The 24258-nt window shown below is 39.4% G+C and overlaps 1 protein-coding gene across 4 annotated transcripts in view; it reads right to left on the bottom strand.

Annotated features, from left to right (window-relative positions):
- The window catches only part of LOC131684756 (axin), a 77855-nt gene that overhangs the window by 5353 nt on the left and 48244 nt on the right, over positions 1-24258 (bottom strand). For 3 of the 4 annotated variants that reach the window (XM_058967887.1, XM_058967888.1, XM_058967889.1), the window contains 8 exons: positions 23208-23598; positions 13032-13822; positions 12243-12371; positions 11919-12024; positions 11723-11854; positions 11437-11659; positions 11054-11363; positions 10765-10998 (listed from right to left, as the gene is read on the bottom strand). In XM_058967887.1, coding sequence (XP_058823870.1) covers positions 10765-10998; positions 11054-11363; positions 11437-11659; positions 11723-11854; positions 11919-12024; positions 12243-12371; positions 13032-13822; positions 23208-23294 — 2012 coding nt within the window. In that variant the 5' untranslated portion in view covers positions 23295-23598. The remainder of the gene's footprint in view (positions 1-10764; positions 10999-11053; positions 11364-11436; positions 11660-11722; positions 11855-11918; positions 12025-12242; positions 12372-13031; positions 13823-23207; positions 23599-24258) is intronic. The other variant, XM_058967890.1, reaches the window with a different exon arrangement.

Raw genomic sequence — 24258 nt, 5'->3', positions numbered from 1 at the left:
AATTTTTGTTTCGCGTCATTTTAACGCAATACCATTTTTATTGACGCTTCATTTCATTGTTACGAGGAATTCGTTCCGCACTAATACACTGTTGATCCGTAAATCCGTGATATCTGCAACAAACGTGTAAAAGAAAATTCTTTTAAAAGTGGACCGGGCAAAAACAATAGGCAATCACGAAGAGGGACTAAAATGTTGTGACTGATTGAATCTATAAGCCAATAAGTTGGGATAAGAGTTTCGATTTCATGTCTTCAGTATGTGACAGTCTTTCGTTCCGTTTTTGCTCGTCATGGAATAAAATGAGAGAGATAATCTTAAATAAGAGAGAAAAGAGAGGAAAAAATCAACCAATCGAAATCGACTCAAGATCACTCTTCTATCTTTACTATACACTCAACACGAGTTCTTTCCGAATTGCGCTCTGATCTTCTCATTTCGTCTTCGTTGCGTTAGGTGCAACAACTTGAAACATTTTTCCCAAATAGTGGTAAAACAAACATGTAATCAGACAAACATTACAACTTTCTTCAAGAAATCATACATCATCTCTTCCAATCTTGATGATGATTGAAAAAAAATCAAGAGCTAATTATTTTTATTCATAAACCAACCTATTACTGATCAGATTAGTGTTCTCATATTTGTTTAATGAATTGACAAAAAGTTTTGCAAAAGTTTCACAGGAAACGGATAATTTGCTGTAATTTAAAAACAGACAACTCTAAAAGAAAGCCTCTTCGGCAAATTAGATGCAAGGGCGATGTGTTCTCTTCCATGTGTCGGAAGCAAGTGATGCTGAAATTATTATCTATGTTTATAGTTTCTAGTTATTTTGATGGTGTCATCAATGTTATATTTACCAAATTTTACGTAAATTAGAAGCATTGACTAATCATTGCTAAGTAATTTTCTTTCGTACTATGTTGCGTTTCGGCTTCGCCTCATCAGAAACCGACACTAACGTATTGTCGGAATAGATTAGCGCCGGCTTGACGCAAATCCCTTAAAACTAAAACACACTATGTGTTTCAAACAAACGACTGATCAAACGTGATGTCCCGTTCGAGCAGAAATTCTGTTTATGCCGATGAGACACAAGTGAAGCCGAAACTTGTCTTGGCTTAGCAGGCCTATGCGAAAGCACTATGCTATATTTCACCCTAAGGAGGAAAATTTGGTAAAAACCAAAATTTCTCACTAGGGTGAAAATTTGTTGGTAAAAACCAGTCTTTGTACAGGAGGGCACAAATCCTTATTTCATACTATGTTGCGTTTCAGCTTCGCCTCATCAGAAACCGACACTAACGTATTGTCGGAATAGATTAGCGCCGGCTTGACGCAAATCCCTTAAAACTAAAACACACTATGTGTTTCAAACAAACGACTGATCAAACGTGATGTCCCGTTCGAGCAGAAGTTCTGTTTATGCCGATGAGACACAAGTGAAGCCGAAACTTGTCTTGGCTTAGCAGGCCTATGCGAAAGCACTATGCTATATTTCACCCTAAGGAGGAAAATTTGGTAAAAACCAAAATTTCTCACTAGGGTGAAAATTTGTTGGTAAAAACCAGTCTTTGTACAGGAGGGCACAAATCCTTATTTCATACTATGTTGCGTTTCGGCTTCGCCTCATCAGAAACCGACACTAACGTATTGTCGGAATAGATTAGCGCCGGCTTGACGCAAATCCCTTAAAACTAAAACACACTATGTGTTTCAAACAAACGACTGATCAAACGTGATGTCCCGTTCGAGCAGAAGTTCTGTTTATGCCGATGAGACACAAGTGAAGCCGAAACTTGTCTTGGCTTAGCAGGCCTATGCGAAAGCACTATGCTATATTTTTACCAACAAATTTTCACCCTAGTGAGAAATTTTGGTTTTTACCAAATTTTCCTCCTTAGGGTGAAATATAGCATAGTGCTTTCGCATAGGCCTGCTAAGCCAAGACAAGTTTCGGCTTCACTTGTGTCTCATCGGCATAAACAGAACTTCTGCTCGAACGGGACATCACGTTTGATCAGTCGTTTGTTTGAAACACATAGTGTGTTTTAGTTTTAAGGGATTTGCGTCAAGCCGGCGCTAATCTATTCCGACAATACGTTAGTGTCGGTTTCTGATGAGGCGAAGCCGAAACGCAACATAGTATGAAATAAGGATTTGTGCCCTCCTGTACAAAGACTGGTTTTTACCAACAAATTTTCACCCTAGTGAGAAATTTTGGTTTTTACCAAATTTTCCTCCTTAGGGTGAAATATAGCATAGTGCTTTCGCATAGGCCTGCTAAGCCAAGACAAGTTTCGGCTTCACTTGTGTCTCATCGGCATAAACAGAACTTCTGCTCGAACGGGACATCACGTTTGATCAGTCGTTTGTTTGAAACACATAGTGTGTTTTAGTTTTAAGGGATTTGCGTCAAGCCGGCGCTAATCTATTCCGACAATACGTTAGTGTCGGTTTCTGATGAGGCGAAGCCGAAACGCAACATAGTATGAAATAAGGATTTGTGCCCTCCTGTACAAAGACTGGTTTTTACCAACAAATTTTCACCCTAGTGAGAAATTTTGGTTTTTACCAAATTTTCCTCCTTAGGGTGAAATATAGCATAGGAATTTTCTTTCGATTAGTGAATAAATTCTGAGCAGTTTCGCTCAGTAGATTAAATTCTGGGTAGTTTGCATTAGTAGATTGAATCATTGAAATATATATTTGACATTGTCCAAAAACCCACGAATTCCGAAATAAAACCTTCAAATGCTCAAATAAATAATTTTTACTTAATCTAGGTAATCTTCTCAAGTTACACCGGCTTTGCAAGATTGTTAAAAGTCAATAGAGCTAAGGTATTCTTGCTTTGTAATGAAATTAGTAGTTTTTTGTACTCATTTTACATTTTGACTTTTACTATAGTTTCAGGGATCTAGGAAAATCAGTCTACGATATTTTTAATTCGTAAGTGCAATGATATAAAAAGTATCTAAAAAGAATCTACTTAAATAGATAAAAAGATAGTTATTCTAAGTTGCCTGATAATATTGTCGAAGATAGTCTTTGACCCATTCCCCATGAGAGTCAACTGAAAAAACATGTGTTTTTCTCAGGATTGTTTTGATTACGACATGATCAATATCATTTAAAATTTCATAAAGTCGAGTTAACGCAAACTTCGGATAAAGTCACAGAACTAGTAATAGTAGAAAGACGCCTGATCATGAAAATAGGAGTTGAACCTATTTTCTGCATCTACAAATCGCCTGCCTTATTAGACGATTAGAAGCAAATTTCGACATTGGTTTCGTTCTCCTGATTAGCGAATGCGTGTAAAGTTTCGTGAGACGGGGTTTTGGATATTTTTTACTCATTCCAATTTGGCGTCTTCTACAAATTGTAAAGGTGTAGCGAATGTGTAGCATTTTCAAGCAGCGTAGCATGCAGCGTAGCATTTTCAAGCAGCCCTAAATACTTTGAACTCTTGAATATTCATTTTTGTAACTAGAGAAATTTCTAACTTGTAAATTAAAAATAATCAAATTGAATTCGTCGATGCACTAAAGCCTTTCTTGTAACAGGCAACATATTATTAGGGTTTTTTAGTGTCTATTGTCTTAGTTTTGGAATTGTTTTCACTAAGAACTTTTCATAATTACGTTCAGTTTCCAGTGATTATTTCAAGTCATCAGAATTAATACATTTATGCAATAATTTTTAAGCCCCTCCCGAAACAAAATCCTGGCTACGGGCCTGGTCGAATGGCATATGACATTCGGCCCTCCGGTCCGGGATTAGGTTGACGATTTATAGAGCGATTGCATAACCTTTCTATATGAGAAAGGCAAAAACATCTAGAGACAGTGATGCGAAATTTCATTTTGAAATGCCAACTTCCAGTTGAATCTACCACCCAGACTTCAAATTTAAAGCCTTCCTGCATCACTGACTCTTAAATTTGCGTCATTTTCCAACACCTGCTGGTTGACATTTTTAGCACGAATAGCGTGAAGTATGTTCAGGGTATTTTTGCTCGAAAAACCTAACCAGTACACAAGTGGAGAGATATTTCATCGCAATTGAAGATAAAAATGAATGAAAAATGATTGAGCGCTAAAAGCATAGTTTTGGGACACCCTCTATGTTGTGACTAGATACATGCCACGAGGGCTTTTAAATCTTCCCATGCACATTAGCAAGAATCAAAGTGGCAAATGGCAAAGCCTAGTTCAGCTCTTTTATTTTGAACTAACTATCAAGAAACCGACTAGCGTCGCTGAGTTGATGGCTTTCGGTTATGTAAGTATCACTTCAAAAAGTCCCATTAATGTTGTCATTCATCAGCGAGGACCCCGATAGACAGCACATCGAGATTTTATCTAGATGAGAACCTACTAAGCATAACCGTTAAATAAATCTATATAGAATAGTAGGTTTTTTCATAAGCAGATATTCTGCTGTTAACCAGTCTCACCAATAGCAAATACGTAACGTAGTGACCGAAAATGAAAAAGATAAACGATCAGATGGGAGTGTGATGTTGTGTCTTCTCAATTTTTATTATTATTGATCGGGTTGTATTAACAACCTATTTCAGCAACCTATGTGCATTAACTGTACACCTACCGTCTCACCGCTGCACCTGTTGGTATGTGCAGTGCTTTATAGCAACACCAATGACCGGCCTCCCATGAGCGTTACGGCGGTTCTGAAGCTGTGCTTCCACGTTACTCATAGCTACATTACTCCTATAAACATCCATTCCTACAGAAATAACGTCGGGCGGCAGGGTCGAGAACGTGGATGCGGCTGATGTAACAAGAAGAATTGTGACGGCTTGTGACGTCACAATGCCGCGATAGACGGCGTCCAGCTTGCTGGTGGAACGACACGCTCAGCACATTACGCGCTGCTTGTCTCAGAGCCAGAAGACGGGCTCAGAAAGCAGTATCGGAGTTAGATAGAGGGGAGCGCAATGCAGCGTTTCGGAAAATTAGAGCCGCCTTAAAACTGAAGATCAAATTTAGCAAGTCAGATTGCCACAAGGAACTTTGCAGAGAAGTAGACGCCAATCCCTGGGGCAACGCGTACCGAGTCGTGATGGCGAAAATAAAGACCCGTCGCCCCGTTCCGAAGTACGATCCAACTACCTGTCCACCGACAACGTACGGCGAAGAAGAAGGAGCAAACATGGACGAACCGCAAGTGACAAACAATGATCTCGGAGAACCATCGAAGCGACTGAAAACAAAGAAAGCCCTCGGTTCTGATGAAATACCATACCCGAACATGTTCAGGATGGTGCTGCAGAAGTGTCTAGATTAAGTAACTTTCCCGAAATGTGGAAGATACAGAAGCTGGTGCTTCTGCCCAAGCCAGGGGAGCCGGCCTCGTTAACAGGTTGACAAAATGCACGGAGGACGAGCGCGGACTGTCCAAGATGCAGTTCGGATTCCGTAAAGGAGCAACGACAATGGAGGTAATTCGGACAGTGATCGAGAGTACCGAGAAGGCATCTAAACAGAAGCGAAGAGGAGATCGATAGTGTGCTGTGGTCACGATAGATGTGACGAATGCATTTAACAGCGCCAGCTGGGGAGCCATCGCCGCAGCGGTGCACAGAATTAGGATCCCCGGATGTCTATGCCAAATCCTGAAGAGTTTCTTCCAGGGCAGAGGCATTCTCAGTTCAACTCTTTGAAACAGGATGTACGATAGGGCCTTGACACTGCGGCTGCCCATGAAAGTGAAAATCGTGGGTTTCGTGGACGTGTTACTAACGATGATGAGTGAGACACTTGAAGAAGTTGAGGTGTCGGTGACAGTAACAATACATATGATCGAGAACTGGATAAACAGGGTTAAGCTGCAGATAGCTCACCACAAGACGGGGGTGTGGTTTATCAGTAACTTAATAGCGGTTCAGTGGATGCAGATCGACGTCGGAAGGCACGTGATTGCATCGAAGCGTGCACTTAAGTAAGTTAAAGTTATAATCGACGACCGGTTGAGCTTCAACAACCACGTCGGCTAAGCTTGCGAAAAGTCGGCGAAAGTGACGCAATAGCAAGGATCATGCCAAACGTCAAGCGAAACCGCGAAAAGGTGAACAGGATGTTCCGGCTGATGACCGCACGAGTTGCGAGCGCGCAGAACAATATCGTCGGAGCCAGTATACATTGTCGCCGGGATGATCCCTATCTGCATCGCCCTAGCGGAGGACATTGAGTGCTACAATCGGAGAAATGCGAGAAACGTGAGGAAGATGGTGTGAATCGTTTCGATGGCGAGGTGGCAGCAGTAATGGGACAATACGGAGAAGGGAAGGTGGCGCTCATCCCAAATTTGTCCAGGTGGGTCAATAGAAAGCATGCAGAGGCAAACTTTCACCTGAAACAGCTCCTGTTGGGTCACAGCTGCTTCAGGAAGTATCTTCACCGGCTCGGGCACGCAATGTCGCCATTGTGCTGGGAGTGTGAGAATGTCGAGGAGATACCGTGTGGTGCGTCAGTAAAAAGACGTGGATTAAAGTTTATTTCGGTGGCCACAATCATATGTTGACGTGAACGAAGAAGCAAAATCAAGGTTCCACGCATTGCCATGGAACGCTCGATCAACAGTTCGACCGTTCGCGACAAACAAATATTGGCCCACATTTAATTAAGCACGCTGACCTCAGCATATGCGTTCCAGAAACTTCACTCATTAAGTTTAGGCAAAAGTAATTATGTAGCCCCATTCGGTGCAATATTTTTAGGCATATTCAAGCGACAATAAAACAGTTCAGTTTGGTCCTCGGATCTCAACATTTATCTAACGGTTTAATCTAAGAACATCACATCCGTTCCCATAATCCTTATGGCGGCTCGGAAACGGTCCATCTATGTTGTTCAGGGATGCATTGCTCCTATACATACATACAGAATGCTCCTATACATTCATACATACGAACTTACATTCCTACAGACATACTGTCGAGGAGCTACCGGAGCATGTGGTCTTCGAATGTTCGAGGTTCGAAGTGACGCGCAGGGAGATGCTTGACACGGGACATCAACTCGGACCGGATAATATCGTCTATAGAATGATAAGCGACGTAAACACGTGGAACGTACCCAACAGAGTGGTGACGTAGATCATTGCCGTCTTACAGCGGAAAAGGCGTGATGAACAGCGAGCAACGGTTTCGGGAGAGCAATTACCGCCGGGAAACTCTTCGCCGGATTAAGCTAGATGCTCCGCCGGGGACTAGTCGAGTAGACTGCGACAGAACACCGAGCATGAGTCGATGGGGCGTCAGAAAAATCGGTATCGGTAAAAGCTTCTTTCGCCGGGGAACTCACCGTCGGCGTAAACTAGATTCACCGCTGGGGACTAGACTGAGTAGACCGCAAAGAGACACCGCCAGTCGCGGGTCGTTGGTACATCAGCGAACAGGACGCCCTGCTCCACCGAAATCGTAGAACCGGCACCTAGCTGGTTGGCTGGGTTTCGGGAGAATTTTTCTCGTCGGGGAACTCTTCGTCGGAGTAGGCTGGGTCCATTGTCAGGGACTAGACCGAGTAGTTCACGAACAAATCGGAAACTCATTGAGGAAGTAGTGCTAAAAGGCTCGAGAAGGGAACCAAAAGGGGTATAGGCGTTACGGTGCTAAATAGCACCGGACAGGGAGCCAAAGAGCTCAAGAAGTTGTGGTGCTGACACCAACGAAGAATCGGTATTGAGAGAACTTCTTTCTCCGGGGAACTCTCCGTCGGCGTAAACTAGATTCACCATTGGGGACTAGACTTCTTTTACCGGGGAAGAGCACTAATTCTCGACCAACAGTTAGCTTTCCTACTGCCATACGGAAATTGGCACGTTGTGTGGATGGTCGAAAACTGGTAGTGGCGGAAACTGCTCTGTTCAACGTATTAGCTTAAACTTTAAATGGTAGAATGAGTAAGGGTACGTTGTACTCGACTTTTTAATTCGCTCAAACGCGAGTATTTTTCATTTCCCAGACCAGATTTTTCATTGCATTACAGAGCAAATATGCTGAAAGCTATTTAAGCGCAACTCAGTCACAGTTGGCGGAGTTATCAACGAAATAGTGTGACATCCTGACTAATGAGATGAATGAGGGCTTGTCTACCCTACCTACTATTTGGCACAAGATTGTTTCAGAGAGCGTGTAATGCCGTATCATCTGTCTGTCCAATTCTATGGAAAACTATCCTACATCATAGTGGAAAATTTAGCATTGAATGCCTCTTCCTAATCTCCTTTTTGTCTCCAAGGTTTCAGATCAAACAACTATTAATGAATACAGTAAACTGTGCTGTTTCACCTTCATCTTATAACAGAATTCGATTAACTCTGTTCTAGTCAATATTCGTAGTTATTACATTATGGATCAGGTAAATCCTCAATTTTTTCTTTAATCATTATGCTGAGTTGCTAGACGGGTGAAGAAGGCATTTTAAGTTTCACATCAAGAATCTCTACGATTGTATGTCGCTTCCCGGAATACCAGTTCCCGGAAAACCATTTCCCGGAATGCCATTTCTCGAAAAACCATTTCCGGGAATGTACTATTTCCCGGAATATCATTCCCTGGAATGTCCCATTTCCCTGAATATTGTTTCTCGGAATGTGCCATATCCCGGAATACTATTCAATCGAACTATATCTGATTTTCTTTTGGATCACAAATCGTCGCTGTTGTGCTATCTTATGACAAGCGCCATTTTGCACATTTCGAGAAAAACGATTTTTAAAGTTTGAGATTGAGTATCATGAAACTTATAAATGGTAGAAACAATTCAGAGAAGACAATTGATGCTTCTACCTATTCTGTACTAATCTCTCAAATATTACGAAGATCGGTTGACTATGTTGCGAGTTTTCACTAAAAATATAAACAAAAGTCGCACTCACACGTGCCATAGGTGTGTATTGATGAAAAAATTTGTATGACGTGTCATAATCTTGCATGGAAAATTTTCCAAAGAAAAAATCACCAATTATGAACTTTAATTCATATCTTTGGCTTCATTTGGTCTATAAACAATCGGTTAGATGCATTTTGAAGGAAATGAGTCAGGGAATCTAGAAAAAATAGTTATTTTTAGTTACAGTGTAGGCAATATTTCCAGTTTAAAGCTAAAACTGCGTTTTTCTCCCAATACATGTATTTTTCTTTTGAAAATTATTATGCCATTGTGTTCCTACGACATTTTTACACATAAAAGCAACTACAATTTTATTACAACTTGAGCCAATCCCAAGATATAATGATTTGAAGCAAAAAACTCACAATTTCTAATCACTTTTCTTGCTATATTTCAGTAACCAAGCAAAATTTCAAAATTCTGGAAACGCAATCTTGTAGAGATTCGTTAGACGAGTAATGTGGCATATCTAACTCAGTTTACCCCAAAATGGCGTTTGTCATAAGATAGCACAACAGCGACGAAATAATCTAAGTAAAAACGAACAGATGCCGAAATATTCAGCCGTAAAAGATCTTTCGAAACTTCGCCCAGATAAACTCAGAATTTTGATATCCTGTTGAAAAAAGCAAATGACATTCCTGACGATACGTATTGAAGGACTACCGTGTCTACATTATCGCCCGTTAAGTTGAAATCGACAGTGTTGTCATCAATTCGAGTTTTTAATACGTGATTCTACGGAAGCAAGGGGTTAGCTGATAAAAAACCTCTTGGTTTATAGTAGCAATGAGAACCGGTACAGCAAGTGCGTAGAATTGGGATAACTCTTGTATTGAAAGCTGAAAAATGCGCCTTTATTTTGGAGAGGCCACATGATCCAGCAACATGCCCCGCGAACAATTTTTAAAGGCGCTCTAAGCACTCTTTTGTAGAAATACTAAAACGAGCTACGTCATTCATCACGACAGATCGTTTGCTTTCGTGAATCAGGAATAGTGCGACTATGACGACCCCTTTGTGGGGACATCATTTACTGCTCCTAAAATTTATAGGCTTATGAGATTGCTTGTAAAGGCTGAATATTGTTTCTTGTGAGGCCGCTAAATATAACAGCTCGAAAAAGCGCTGACATAAATCCGAAGTAAACAGTCTCTGGTCTTATAAATTAGGGATCAAACGAGTGGCTCAGATGGCTCAACATTTCAACCAGAGATTCAACTTAATGCAGGATTGATTGGACATAAGTTGAGCACCGGCAATTTTGCTACAGCTTTCAGGAGGTTGCCTGCTTTACTGTCCTTCAAAGCTGTCTGTCCCATTCATGTTTCTATAAAACTTAGAAAACGAGCGATAGTTTGCAATAAGTTTCGCCATTTTTGTAGTTTGATGTCTAAATAACGCTCGTTATTTATTTTTGTATTTACTTTACATTTGAGAACAATACCAGCTATTGTGAATAAATCGGAATGGGACTAACAAGGCGTGATCTTCTGGCACTTTTGGCAGAGTCTCATTTTTTCGTCCCTTTGTTATTTTACATTCACCAATAATTTAGTGTGTACTTGGAAATGGCAAACTCATCCTGAGTTATTTTACGATTTTTTCTCATTTATTTTGTAAAACAAATCTTGATGATTTCAGCGCCCCCTAAGGTTGGTGCTCTTGGTGGGGACCAACACTGCTAATCGCACGCTACAGACCTACCATTGTACACAATTTATAATTCATTAATTTCGATGAATGCCATGGGAAGTGTCAAATAGGGGCTTTTTAACACAATTTCTCCTGTTCCATGGAAATAACAAATACATATACATACATTTTGCATTGCACTTACCGATAGTTTCCCTTTTTGGGCAGGTAGTCCTTGAACTGTTTGAGCGTTGGCGGGTGTGTACCGGGAATTTTTATCCGATATGGTACTTCCTCGTCGCAAAACAGATACACCACGACGGTGAACTCCGTCATGGAGCTCTGAGGTTTGGCAGGTATTGGCGGTGGCACTAGAGAACTGGGGGCGGCAGCTGGTGGCAATGGAGGTGGCGGGAGCGGATGCTGGTGTCGTTTCGATCTGTGGATGGAGAGGTTGCAGTTTAGTAGTAATCACGTACAACGGAGTAACGCACCTTCTGGTTTCATCATCCAATCGCCTGCTGGATTCTTGCAGTAGGTGGGCAATGTTTCCAGCCGACATGTCGGCGTGCATCGTTCGAGACAGCGGTCGCGAACTGTTTGTACTCATACTCGGCATATCCTTACTGCTATACTTGCTAAGGGTGTCAGTCGAAAGCAAACTAATTCCGCTATCAGTGTACACCGAAGGCCATTTGTTGTTCAGCGGCTTGTTTCGAGGCAAAGGTTGCGCTGCAGGACCAGCCATACTCAGCGGGTGACCGTCTGGCATCGATTTCGAATGCCGCATCGAAGATTGTGCACCTACGGGAAAAATATGTGATTAGTTACAGATATATTTGTGGAAGATCATAAGTGAGGTCAGCAATAAACTTACTCATAGATCCACTTCCGAAGTTTCCCATTTCGGAACGCCGCGTTCGACTGATGTTTGGGCAAGGAGACATGATGTCTGGGGATCGACTTGGAGTTAAGTCCGACCATACCCTCGATACGTGCTTATCCAGAATATCCTGGTCGTTGTCATCCTCCACTTGCAATTTCTGTCGAATAGCGTCCGCGAATGATCTATTACTTTGGGACTTATCCACCTGATCGATCTATAATCAATTGTTAAATTAGTATCCACCCACACCAGTCACGTATTTCTTCATAAAACTTACCTCTCGTACTTTTCGAATCACTTCCCCTTCCTTCTCTTGAGCTTGTTGTACTGCTTTCAACTTTTGCATGAGTTCTGTTTGAAATTGCTCCGTTGATAGTACTTTCGGGTGAACCCGCTGATTTCGAGGTATCTGAGAAAAAAATATTCCCTCGTTAGAAAAATTTCCCTACAGGCTTTACTAAGTAGATGCTTACATGCTTCAGATTGTCATTAAAAACGACATTCTCGTTTATTTGCCTTTGTTCCATCGCAGAATGCTGCCGAGATTGGTGTCTCCGTTGCGTGTGAGACTGACCATCACTGGAAAGAAAGAACGTTTAACCAAGGCTTAGTATGCAAGTAGGCAACTCTCTACCAAACACACAACAAGGATTCAAAGCTAGTGAGTCACGTAATTCTACGAAACAAAAACTTCAAACGTAACAAATTTACGGGACTCCAGCGTAGCTTGGAAGCCACCAATAAGGCAGAAACAGTAAGGACAATACAATAAAACACAGAAAACAATTGCTACTTACAGATACATCGTCGGTGGTGGCATCTTATCGGATTCTGTTCGGCCCGAGCTGAGACTGGCCAACTCCGAATCACGGCGCGAGACCGGGTTATAGGATGCATAGTTCATGTACACAGAGTATCCGTGTGCTCTACATGCAGAAGTGAGTTTTGGTTTCGCCAGGGAAGTGTGGCACAATTTTGTGATGAAATGTACACAGGAATGTCGGAATGGGGCGGGAAATGTCGAATGTGTGAATGAGGTATGCACGAAACAGCGAGGACGCGAGCGGCGATGGTTATCACCCAATATTAGATGACGGCCATCATTAACAAGTATGGAAGAAAACGTGGATGGATAGAATGGAAAGGATTTCAACGAGTGGGCAAGCGGGAAGCACACAACGAGCGCATGCGTTTTGAAACGGCAAGGATAATAGTGCGAAATTATGATAAAAAGCAGCAGGAGCGCACACACAAACAAAGGTTGGAATTATATTCGTGCGAGCACACACAGGATTGGCGATGTGAACAAATGAGAATGAAAATGAAAAAAAGAAAGAAAAATAAATATGGTCGAATTAAAACATAGAAAAATCAAAATACTATATCAGACATAGCGCTAATTTAACAGGACTGATGTCAGCTGAATTACAATTCATTCAACTACACCAGCCTTTTCATTCGCCAAACTCTCAAATTAATAATTTAATTAAGATCTATTCGCTAAATATAATCAAGCTTTATGGCTACCGTGTCTAAATATGTGAAGCGCATTTGCACTAATGTTCGAATCATAGCTTTTCACTCACCCGGGAGGTCTCATCTCGAGTCGGCGCTTCTGCGTAGCCATCAGTGCATCCTTAGTTAGAGTCATCGCCGGCTTACCACTACCAGCTCCACTAACACTGGAAATAACGGATATGCTACTGCCGGCAATACCCGGTCCTAAAGCACCGTAGAGTTGCTCGATTGAATCGGCGTTGACTAGTTCAGAATCCTCGTGCAATGTTGGCAAGGCGGAGGAACTGTGTAGGACTAGTTCCGACATGGAACTGCTGTTTGTCATTGACGATAGTGCACCGGTGGATGCACCTGATATCCCTAGCGGGATACCTGTGCAGCTAGTGGCTCCGCTTCCACTACCGCTGCTTGTTTGCATATTTTGGATATATTGTATATACAGATCGGATTGCAGGAAATTGGGATAGGTCGTGTTTCCAATAACAGCTGCCACATCCGCCTGCATTTGATCAAAAATATCCGGCGCCAACAAAATCTCATTCTTAAGACCAGCCTTAATCATGTTTCGCATCGACTCGCTGACATGCAGCTTCGAGCCGCGAGGCGCTCGCTTCAAGAAGCGCTTATATATTGCACCAATCAGTTGGGTCATCTTGTCGTTATCCCTCTGCTGTTTAAGACCCTCGCAAGCAAAGTAAAAATTGAGCTGATTCGAGTGCTCGTCGCCTTGCAGCTCGACGAAGCGCTTGAACAGCTCCGCACCATCTACATCTTCTAGCAGGTAAGAAAGCTTCTCCGACCACCGGTAGTAGTTGGGTGGTGAATCGCGGGACTTTTCCGAGTTTAGGGTGTCGGTCATCTGAAAATAAAATGAATGGAGAAAAACGATGTTAGCACGATATTTATACATAGACTTGAGAATTTAAAAAATCTTTATGTTTCAACATTGTCAAACGCAGGTCGAGTTTCTAATTCAAAGATATTCGGAGCAAATTGCGATTGATAGGATTTGCCGAATCAGAGGTATGTATGAAGGGGTCACGTCACTGTAGACTATTAAAAAATGGCTTACAATGTGCTTTAGGTTTTAATGCTGACCAATATCGACGCCAGTCACATCCGGATGCAGATCTATTGAAGAAGGAATGAATACTAGTTCGATGCATATTGCCATTAGAGACCTCTTCTACATCTTTACATGGACAAGAAAACTTGTTAGGACTTACGAGTGTCACTTGTGTTATCATGTATTACTTGCTCTGGGTAGCCGAAAGAATTAAAATATTTTGAGTTGGTTGTATAACTTCAAAAAATTTCTGTTTACGAAATAAGCAACTGTGAACGAGAATATTTTTAGGGAATTCAACTAACTCGACAACGAGCAAACAACTTAACCCTTAAATCACTGGGACGACTTTGTTGCATGTTTTGTTGTTACCGCTTACATTTCCGGATGTTAGGTTACCGGAAACTCCGGAGTCCGGTTTCGGAGGGCTAGTTCAGACTTAGAGGTCCTTTCCATCACGCGACACATCAAAACACACTCTCTTGACAAGATAAGACGGACGGAAGAACAGAGAGGCCATTTTATTACATATGGCCATTTCAACATCAGTTCCGGAACTCCGGTGGTTTCAGATAATCAGTGAAAACTTCCATCATGCGACACCTCAAATCACACTTTCTCGATGAAATAGGACTCTTCCATCAGTATGAAAGATGTGTTTTTGGATACATATTGCCATTTAAACGTCAGTTCCGGAACACTGGCGTCCGGTTCCGGAGGACCAATTTCTATTTAGAGGTCATTTCCATCTTGCGACATATCAAACTACAATTCCTCGACGAAATAAGTTTGCCGGAAGAGCAAGGAGGCCATTTTGGACACATATGACCATTTCAGCATTAGTTCCGGGACTCCGGTGTCCGGTTCCAGGGCTAAATTGGAGGTCATTTCCATCATGCGATACGTCAAATCACACTTTCGCTATGAAATAAGATGGATGGTAGAGCAAAGCGATGTGGAATTGGTCCACCGGAACCGGACACCGGAGTGTGGAAGTGTGATTTGATATGCCGTATGATGGAAATGACCTCTTAATTGTAATTGGTCCTCTGGAACCAGACACCGGAGCTCCGGAACAGATGTTGAAATGGCCATATGTGTTCAAAATTACATCTTTGCTCTTCTGTCAGTCTTATGTTGTCGAGAAAGTGTGATTTGATGTGTCGCATGGTAGGAATGGCCTCTAAATCTGAACTGGTCCTCCAGAACCGGACGCCGGTGTTCCGGAACCGATGTTGAAATGGCCATGTGTGTCCAAAATTGTGTCTTTGCTTTTCTGTCAGTCTTATCTTGTCGAGAAAGTGTGATTTGATGTGTCGCATGATAGGAATGGCCTTTAAATCTGAACTGATCCTCCGGAACTGGACACCATAGTTCCGAAACTAATGTTAAAATGGCCATATTTGTCCACAATTGCATTTTTGCCCTTACATCAGTCATCTTTCGTCGAGAAAACGTGATTTGATGTGTCGCATGATGGAAATGACCTCCAAATCTGAACTGGTCTTCAGGGGCCGGAAATCAGAGTTTCCGGTAATCTAACATCCGGTAAGGTAAGCGATAATGTCTGATGAAGCAATTGAAGCTTTTCTATATGATTTCGAGAGAAAAAAATCACCCGTTTTCATTCATGAACATCAAAATCAGATATTGATTTCTTTAGAACATACGAGGTGTAGAGTAAATTTCCGGCAATTTCTCCGGATTTCCTACTTGTATCCCTACTTCTCCATATTTGGTTGCACTATACTATTCCCCAAAATATAACAGTTTTTCGATTGAAAATTGATTCTTTGTATCAAAAGATATAACCAAAAATATGCAACAAAGTCGTACCAGCGTTTTAAGGGTGAACCCTCCGGCACTCGCGCCGTTGTATTTTGTGCAACACCTCCTGAAACTCTAGCGCAATCTTCTTCCAGCACCAGCGGGTGCTCATTCGGGGAGTCATTCGTGCGAGTGCCGGAGAGTTAAATAAAAGGTTTCGGGGGAAAATCTATAACTCCGCCAATTATCAATAGATTTTTATAAACTAATACTTGTTATTTTCACTGTAAAATGTATTATCAAAATATATTGATGTAATAAAATCATTTCTCAATCAATAGGATTTCTGAAACGATTGTTCCTAAATTCATTTTATACATCTACATCATTTTTTAAAAATTTCATTCTATATACTCATTTTTTCAAACTATTCATTTCATCGATTTTATCCGTATCGTTTATTTAATTCGTTTTGAATATTTGACTAATTTTAAATATATTATCATTTCATTTAAATCATTAGTTAATTTAGCATTCTTCTCGTGTGTTTTGTTCATTTGAGTTCATCATCTTTGGATTCCTCAGTTTATTTATTTCATGCATGCTGCTATTCAAACAACTTGATTTTATTGTTGGAATGAGATGCTTTGTCCCTGTGGAGTAAGCATAAGAACTTCTGCTTATGGATCCAACCCTTTTTGGTCCTTCATACAGCGATAAATTAAAAGTCGTTTACTAGCAACATGTGGCTTTGCTGTTGAAAGCAACTGCAGCCACTGGCGTTGCTTTTAACACTGATGGTGAATTCACCACATTATCATTTAATTATTTTTATTCATTTTTTTATTTTTAAAGATTTTATTTATCTTATTCATTTCATTCATGTTTTTCATTTCATTTAGTTTATTCATTTTTATTATATTATTCATTATATCGGAAATATATTTTTCTTTCTTTTTAAGAAACCGAAGCTCATAAAATATTCTGTCTAGTCCCTAGATATAGCATCATAACCCTTCTCATTATTTATATTAAATTTCCGTTAAGGGGAAAAATTAAAAAAATAACCTTTTATTTTTGCATATTTCGGATCTCTAAGATAAGAAAAATATGCTTAAGGATTTACTCGAATTCAACATTGTTCGTCTGCTAGAGCCCACCAAACTACCAACTATCAATTTTCATATGAAGCTGACAAAATCGGGTCAAAAAGCTGATAAAATCGGGTGTTCACTGTATTAGTTTTATTAGTTTTATTCATTTCAGTCATTTTATTGATTGTATGAATTTTATTCATTTAATTCATTTTATTATTATTATTTACTTCATAAATTTTATTCAAATTCTTCATTGTATTAATTTTATTGATTCTATTTAGTCATTTCTTTTATTCATTTCATCTGATTTGTTACTTTAAATCAATTTAGTTTATTGTATTATTTTTTATGTTGTCTAGTTTATCATTTAATGAGCTGAACTAATATGATTTATTTATTTAACCTTTTTACACGGTTTTCGCAATTAGCAACCGCCGGTTGTCACGGTAAAGATAGATACGTCTACCTTTATCAGGACACATGTTAGTGAACTCGGGTGCTTCGTAGTTATTCTGCCTAAGCTCGACCCTCATTAACAGAAGGCAAAGATTAAGCCCGTACGATATTAAGCCTGTTCTAATGACACTTCTAGTTTTCCGATCTGTTTACTTCACATCCTTGCTCTCACTTGAGTACTATGGCTCTAAGTTTCATAACTTTCCCTACCTAGTAATCTCTAGCTAATTGAATGTCGTTAAAACGTAAAAAAGAACATGTGACTAACTTAGTTGAAATAAAAAAGGAAAAAATTTAAAGAAAAATGATGGTCTGAATTGCCCCGTAGGGAGGTCCGAATTACCTCTACATGGTAAAAGGATGGAAAAACGTAGAGGTTTGCAAATCGTCGCCTAGCGCTGCCATTGAGTGGTGTAAATGACCCTTTTATGGCACCAAAATGTAGCTGAGGTTTCAAACTAACAATTAGGACTTTTGGTCGGTAACTTTTTCCACATCTATCCACCTAAAAGGGCGATTTGCTTAAGTAGGTCCGAATAGCCCGAAAGTCGCCATCTTGGTATTCCAAAATGTCTCAGACATCCATATCTGACATCTACTCGTCAAGCCCATTCGAAAAATACCCATATTGATGGGGTTTTAGAGAATTCCACCGGAAGTAGATATGTGCACCGATGTATTTTTGATCGGCGGCGGCGTAACCGTGTTGGCGTGTGTCGGCGGGAAGAATATTTACGCCTATGTAGCTAAAAAAAAATTCTTGGCAGACAATTCCTTTCGTTTTCTATTGTTACAGACTTCGCAGTATACATCCACATACAAACAGACGTAACAGCTTGACAAATATTTTAAAAAAATCTTCGCTTACGATATACTCGCAACATCTGTTGAACACATTGCACAAAAGGTAATTCTCGAAACCATGTCCAATAATTTTATTTCAACTGAAGCTCCAACGGTGCCAACGCTGCTTGGCAAATGCAATATAATAAAAGAAAGGTGGGATTATTTTTACAGTTGTCAAATTTAAAGAGCGCAATAGAAAAATCGTCGATGTCGCACCACGACTTCCCATGTAATAATGATTGCAATGGGCAAATTTAACCTTCTTTAGGTGTAAACTTTTTGTAACGATTAAGGTAATCCGGGACATCCAAGATCGGTCGTATTATGTCAAAATTTAATATATACATCCTCATTTTAGTTTTGTTTGTGTTTATAATTAGTATTCTGTCAATAAACCTGTGATTTATGATGATGGTTCTGCAAACATCTATGGATGCCAAACATGACCTCATTCGGTACCGATTCCCACAGACCAACCAGGTCAAAAACGGCAATATTTACCAGAAACTGAAAATTTAAACTCTAACAAACAATTTAAGTACCAGTTCATATAGATTTGGTTGAAAATGTGTCTTAAAACTGAGTTCGAAATCGGGATCAATATGAAAGGAAAAGTCAAGATATTCGAAACTTCTAGGTGCAAAACTTAAAAAGTTTTCTGAAAGTTCATTTGGGGTCATATTGACCCCAACACCTAAAGAAGGTTAAAGAATGCAGAGTAACGACAGTATTTCTACGACCCAGAATAATTATTTATTGTTCTATATTTGGGAAAATAAGCAACGGTATAAGTGATTGTGTTTTTTTTTTGGGAAAATCAATTCTTGTAGGCGTTCCATTGTTTTTTATTTCTATTTAGTCTTCTTTACCGTCGCTCTTTTAGAATCCCACAGACATCAGGTACCCCTAACACGAGGCATTATTAATGGCATTACTGCACATAAACGTCATTTTTAATGATAGTGTAAGGACACCATTCAAGGTAGACACATTATTTCGTTTTCCAGGCTGGAGTTTACTTTTACTTCTTGTAAGAACAAAATTGCTGCGATGATAAGGCATACGATTCCGTGGCATTACATTTTCTTTCAACGAAAGATTTGCTTCTATCTTGAGCGCAAAGTATACTCGATGAGCTGGAATCATACAGATGTGCATCCTGACGAACCCAAAATATACAGTTAAGGGTGTGGGGGGGGGGGGGGGGTGTTAAGAGTTTCAGCGTAAAAAACTTTTTTTTGCCGATTTTTTTAGAACTTTGCGTGAAACGAATTGATCAAAACTTTTGTACATTATAGCATATCATTGCAATAACATGCTGTAATTTTTCTACGCAAAAATATCGACAAACAACTCGGTGGCGAACTTTTTGTAGAACGTCTTTGGAAAAACGGTGTTGCCTGCCATTTCGAAACTACTTAACCGATTTCTTTCAAACTTTGCATACACATTCTTTGTAAAAAATACCTAACCCCTACGTTGAGGTTTTGGGATAAATTTTCAATTAAGGATTTTTTTAACTAATTGTTTTTTTGTATAGCCCTTCAGAGAGGTAAGGTAAGAGTTTCAGCGAAAAAAACTTTTTTTTGCTAATTTTTTTAGAACTTTGCGTGAAGCGAATTGATCAAACTTTTGTACATTATAGTATATCATTTCAATAACATGCTGTAATTTTTCTACGCAAAAATATCGACAAACAACTCGGTGACGAAGTTTTTGAAGAAGGTCTCTGGAAAAACATGATTTAGGGTGTTACCAGAGATTTCAAAACTACTTAACCGATTTCTTTCAAACTTTGCATACACATTCTATGTAAAAAATACCTAATTCCTGCGTTGAGTTTTTGGGATAAATTTTCAATCAAGGTTTTTTTTTACTTATTATAAATAAAAATAACCATTTTCACAAAAAACTCCGCCCTTCTATGAGTAAACACCCCCTTGAAGGATTTTTTTTCAAAAACTCTTCGTAGGTGTTAGGTATTTTTAACATACAATGTGTATACAGAGTTTGAAAGAAATTGGTTAAGCAGTTTTTGAATGGCAGGTAACACCGCAAATCATGTTTTTTTTCAAAGACGCTCTACAAAAAGCTTCGTCACCGAGTCGTTTGTCTATACTTTTGCATAGACAATTACAGCATGTTATTGAAATGATACACTATAATGTACAAAAATTTTGATAAATTTGCTTCTAAAAAAATAGCAAAGCCCTAGAAAAAATCGCAAAAAAGTGCTTTTTACGCTGAAACCTTCACCACCCCCCCCCCCCCCTTAATATAATTCATAATAATTCCAAGACTTGATGTTTTACCTCCTGTTGGATTGAAACGGATCACTAAACATGCTTGATTGAAAATGGTCTGAGCGTATCTCTAGTTTTCGCAGCTCCTGAATCCCGCCAATTTCTCTATCACCAACAAATTCGAATCCATTGCATACATCTAGTTAGATTTGATACACCGAATCAATTAAACTAGAAACATCCTATTATGTGCTTACTCACCGATCGGTATCGTGTGGTAACATAAGCACTGTTTCTGAACAACTCCCGGACTTCGACAAGAATTCATTTCACATTTTCGACCCATTTTGTTTGTTCTGGTTTGTAGGAAATTAAAAAGGCGGTACGGTTTCGGGTGGGTGCGGAAACTAAATAACGCATTTAGCTCTGTGTCACTAGCGCCACGTTCAGTCAGTTTTTTTTTGTAATTTAAATCGACCGTTTTTTCTACGGATGATGAAAATTTATCTCGAGTTTACGTCTATTTGTCTGTGATACCAGGCTGGTATCTGACACTGAGAATATTTCCTGAGATCAAACGACGAATCATTTATGAGACCAGAAATCCTTCCCTCTGTATCGGCACAGCAGTGCACCAGCGTCACAAAAAATCAAGTTCATTCTGGCCAACTTCGAGAAAAAAATGAAAATAGATCACGATTTAATCAATGATAAATTTACCTCGTATTGAAAATAATATATGTGTTTTCACAAAACTAGTTCACGCAAAAAAAGAACAAAAATGGCGTTATACTCGTTTCGTTTACGGCGTTTAGTAAGTAGGCCCGCCTATGGGACTGGTTGCTAGCAGTTGTACACAATAGCTCACGTGGAAATTTCAAAACCAGAGAGCAGAGTGACATTCAAAAGTACACAAGAAACAGTTCTCGAATACATGAAAAATAGTCTGAGTTCCTTGAAATTGTTTACGTAAATATATTAAGATCATGCAGAAAATTAATTACTTCATGAACTGTTTCATGAGCTCGATTGGTGAATCGTGACTAGCATACTAGGAATCCGGTAAAACCGGTTAAAAATCCATGAATAATACACTGAGTTCCAGTGAAATTGTTTACGTGCAAAGATTAAGATCATGTACAAAATCGCAAATTCCATTAACAATATCGTGAAAGTGTTTTTTTAGTTGTGGACTATTTCACGCGCACGAGTGGTAAATTGTAACTTATATGCTCGGAATCATAACCAGTTCACGGAGTATAAAATGAATCCATGAATAATATTCCGAGTATCGTGTAATGATTTTCGAGAAAACATCAAGACTATATTAATTTTGTGATCTGATTCACAACCACTAATACCAAATAATGATCAAGATGTGATAAATCATGAATCAGTTAACGTCGTATATTCGGACCATAGACAATGTTCCCAGATTTTATGGATAAAATTATGAGTCAACAATTTTCGAGTTCGCGAATTGTCGTCGCGGAAAAAATTGCGTCGTCGACACGCCCCCGGTTTACCGTTCGACGTCAGCGTATGTTAAAACTCACCGGTTACGGCGGCGCGCATGTTTAATCGGTAGCCGCTATCTTGTTTTTCAAAATAGCCACAAGCATCATTATCTGGCATCTACTCATCAAGCCCATTCAAAAAATTTAGAGAATTCCACTGAACCAGAAGTCATCTTGGTTTTCAAAATTTGCACAGACATTGATATATGATGTCTACTCGTTAAGCCCGTTCCAAAAATACCCATATTGATTAGGTTTTAGAGAAATCCGCGAAGCCGAAAGTCACCATCTTGATTTTTAAAATGGTTTCAGACTTCCATATTTGGCGTCTACTCGTTAATACTATTCCGAAAACAACCACATTGTTGAAGTACGGGCCAAAAGGAAACCTCAAGATCCGACGTTTCCACTTTTCCAAAACTCTCTTAAGGAATTAGAATTAAAGTAATTAAAGTAATCCGTGCAAAAAAACTTGTTTAAAAACCATCGCCTGAAAAAGGACATTTTTGATAAAACCCCGAAATAACTTCTTTTCCTAAAATCGTCCAAGTCTTTTGCATTGAATGTAACGCGGTTTTTTTACACGGTACGTATCACCTGTGTAAAAAAAAACCTTAGTGTATATTGATCATTCTACTCATTTTATGAAGAGAAAACATTTTATCGTTTGTTTGATATATTGTTTCGTTTGTTTTTCCATAATTTATTCAGTTTATCCGAGGTTGTATTCGTGCAGGACTCGAAACGTCTACCTCTAGTTGGGTCTCTATTTCGCATGACTTGTGCGAACTAATTAATGATCCAACAGTGATATATGTAGGAAATGTCTCATCTCATTGCTAGATGGCTTAACTCGTTATTCTGTAATTTGATTAAATTATATTTTTCGAGCTTTTTAGAAAAATCAAATTCTTTTTCTGTATATTTTTTATTGTCAATTAATTGTATGTCAATTAACTGGTCTAAAATGAAAGTTATCCGATGGATTATGACACAAGACATGTCAAAGTTTCGTTAGATTCGCGGTTTGTTTAACATGAAATCACCTAAATAGCTATGATAAGTTTACAAACCTATCCTGACCATAGTAACCTATCCAGTTCGAAGGAAATTACCAAAACTGGCTGATTCCTTTTTAAACATTTTCTGCAGTACTGATATGTCGGCTGCTGTACTGATATGTCTGATACTGATATATCGAATGTGTGCGGCATTTCACAGCTCAGGTGCGAAAACATCAATTGAAACTCACCTTCCGACGACTTTCCTTTCCTGGGACGGGAGGTCTGGGTCCGCTGCACGTAGTGTCATCAAATTTGTGTACGCTGTACTGACTCATCGGGGAAGAGTATGCGGTTTTCAATGCACAGCACGGAAGACGGACGAATGTTCAATAATTCACTTATTTTAGTGTTCACTACATCGAAAGCCGATAATGAGACGTTGGGAGACTATCCGTTTTGGGTGATTATCTCTTTTCGAAAGTTGTAATTTGATCCACTGCGGTTATTCCCAATTGGAGTGCTAATTGGGAAACAGACGTGTGGTTTTAGCAGGATAAAAAAAGCGGTTGCTTTTGTTGATTTCGTCGATTTGGTCGTGTGTGTTCCAAAAACAAATACTTAGAAGGAGTCGTTAGTTATCTGGAAAGAAAAAAGAATTTGTAGCGTTGTTAGACTTCATTTCAACAAAAAAAAACGAAGAGAAATTATTCTGGTTGTAAAATTCAAGCGATTACTGTGACAAGAAATCGCCGCATGCCGCCCTAATGAAAATGTTATTCAGATTCTATTCAAACGTCAATCCCAATCGTGTTATGTTGTTCCGTATATTCCACGCTTGGATTCATCTATATTTTTCCATTGTTTTCTACCATGCCCAGATTGGATGCACCCTCCTAGGGCGCTTTTTTGTGCTGAGAGATGAGAATTTTTCACATACATATTAATACAGGCTAGGGCAAATTTGTTGGGACAAATTCTCTTTTTGGACAAAGTAAAGTTTTTGTATTAACACAAATTTCGATTATTTAAATCTTTTGTTTAGACAGACTTGCAGTTAATATTTTAGCGTAAATGACAATGACAGAACTCGCGTTTCTATCCATCTGCCGCTAACAGTTGTTATGGTTTTGGTCGTTTCAGCAGTTAAAATGTCAAAATCAAGGGTAAAACATTGTCTTCTGACGTCAAATGAAATACTATTCGTGTTATTAGTAACAGCAAATTGAAAAGCTAGATTTTTTCTATTGGTAACAGAACAAGCTTTTAATTTGATGTTTGCTAAGATTAGCATTATAATTT

This window comes from Topomyia yanbarensis, chromosome 2, assembly GCF_030247195.1.
Source record: "Topomyia yanbarensis strain Yona2022 chromosome 2, ASM3024719v1, whole genome shotgun sequence".
In the NCBI taxonomy this organism is placed as follows: Eukaryota; Metazoa; Arthropoda; class Insecta; order Diptera; family Culicidae; genus Topomyia; species Topomyia yanbarensis.
The sequence above is the reverse complement of the archived record's forward strand: the minus strand, read 5'-3'. Positions and strand labels throughout refer to the sequence as shown.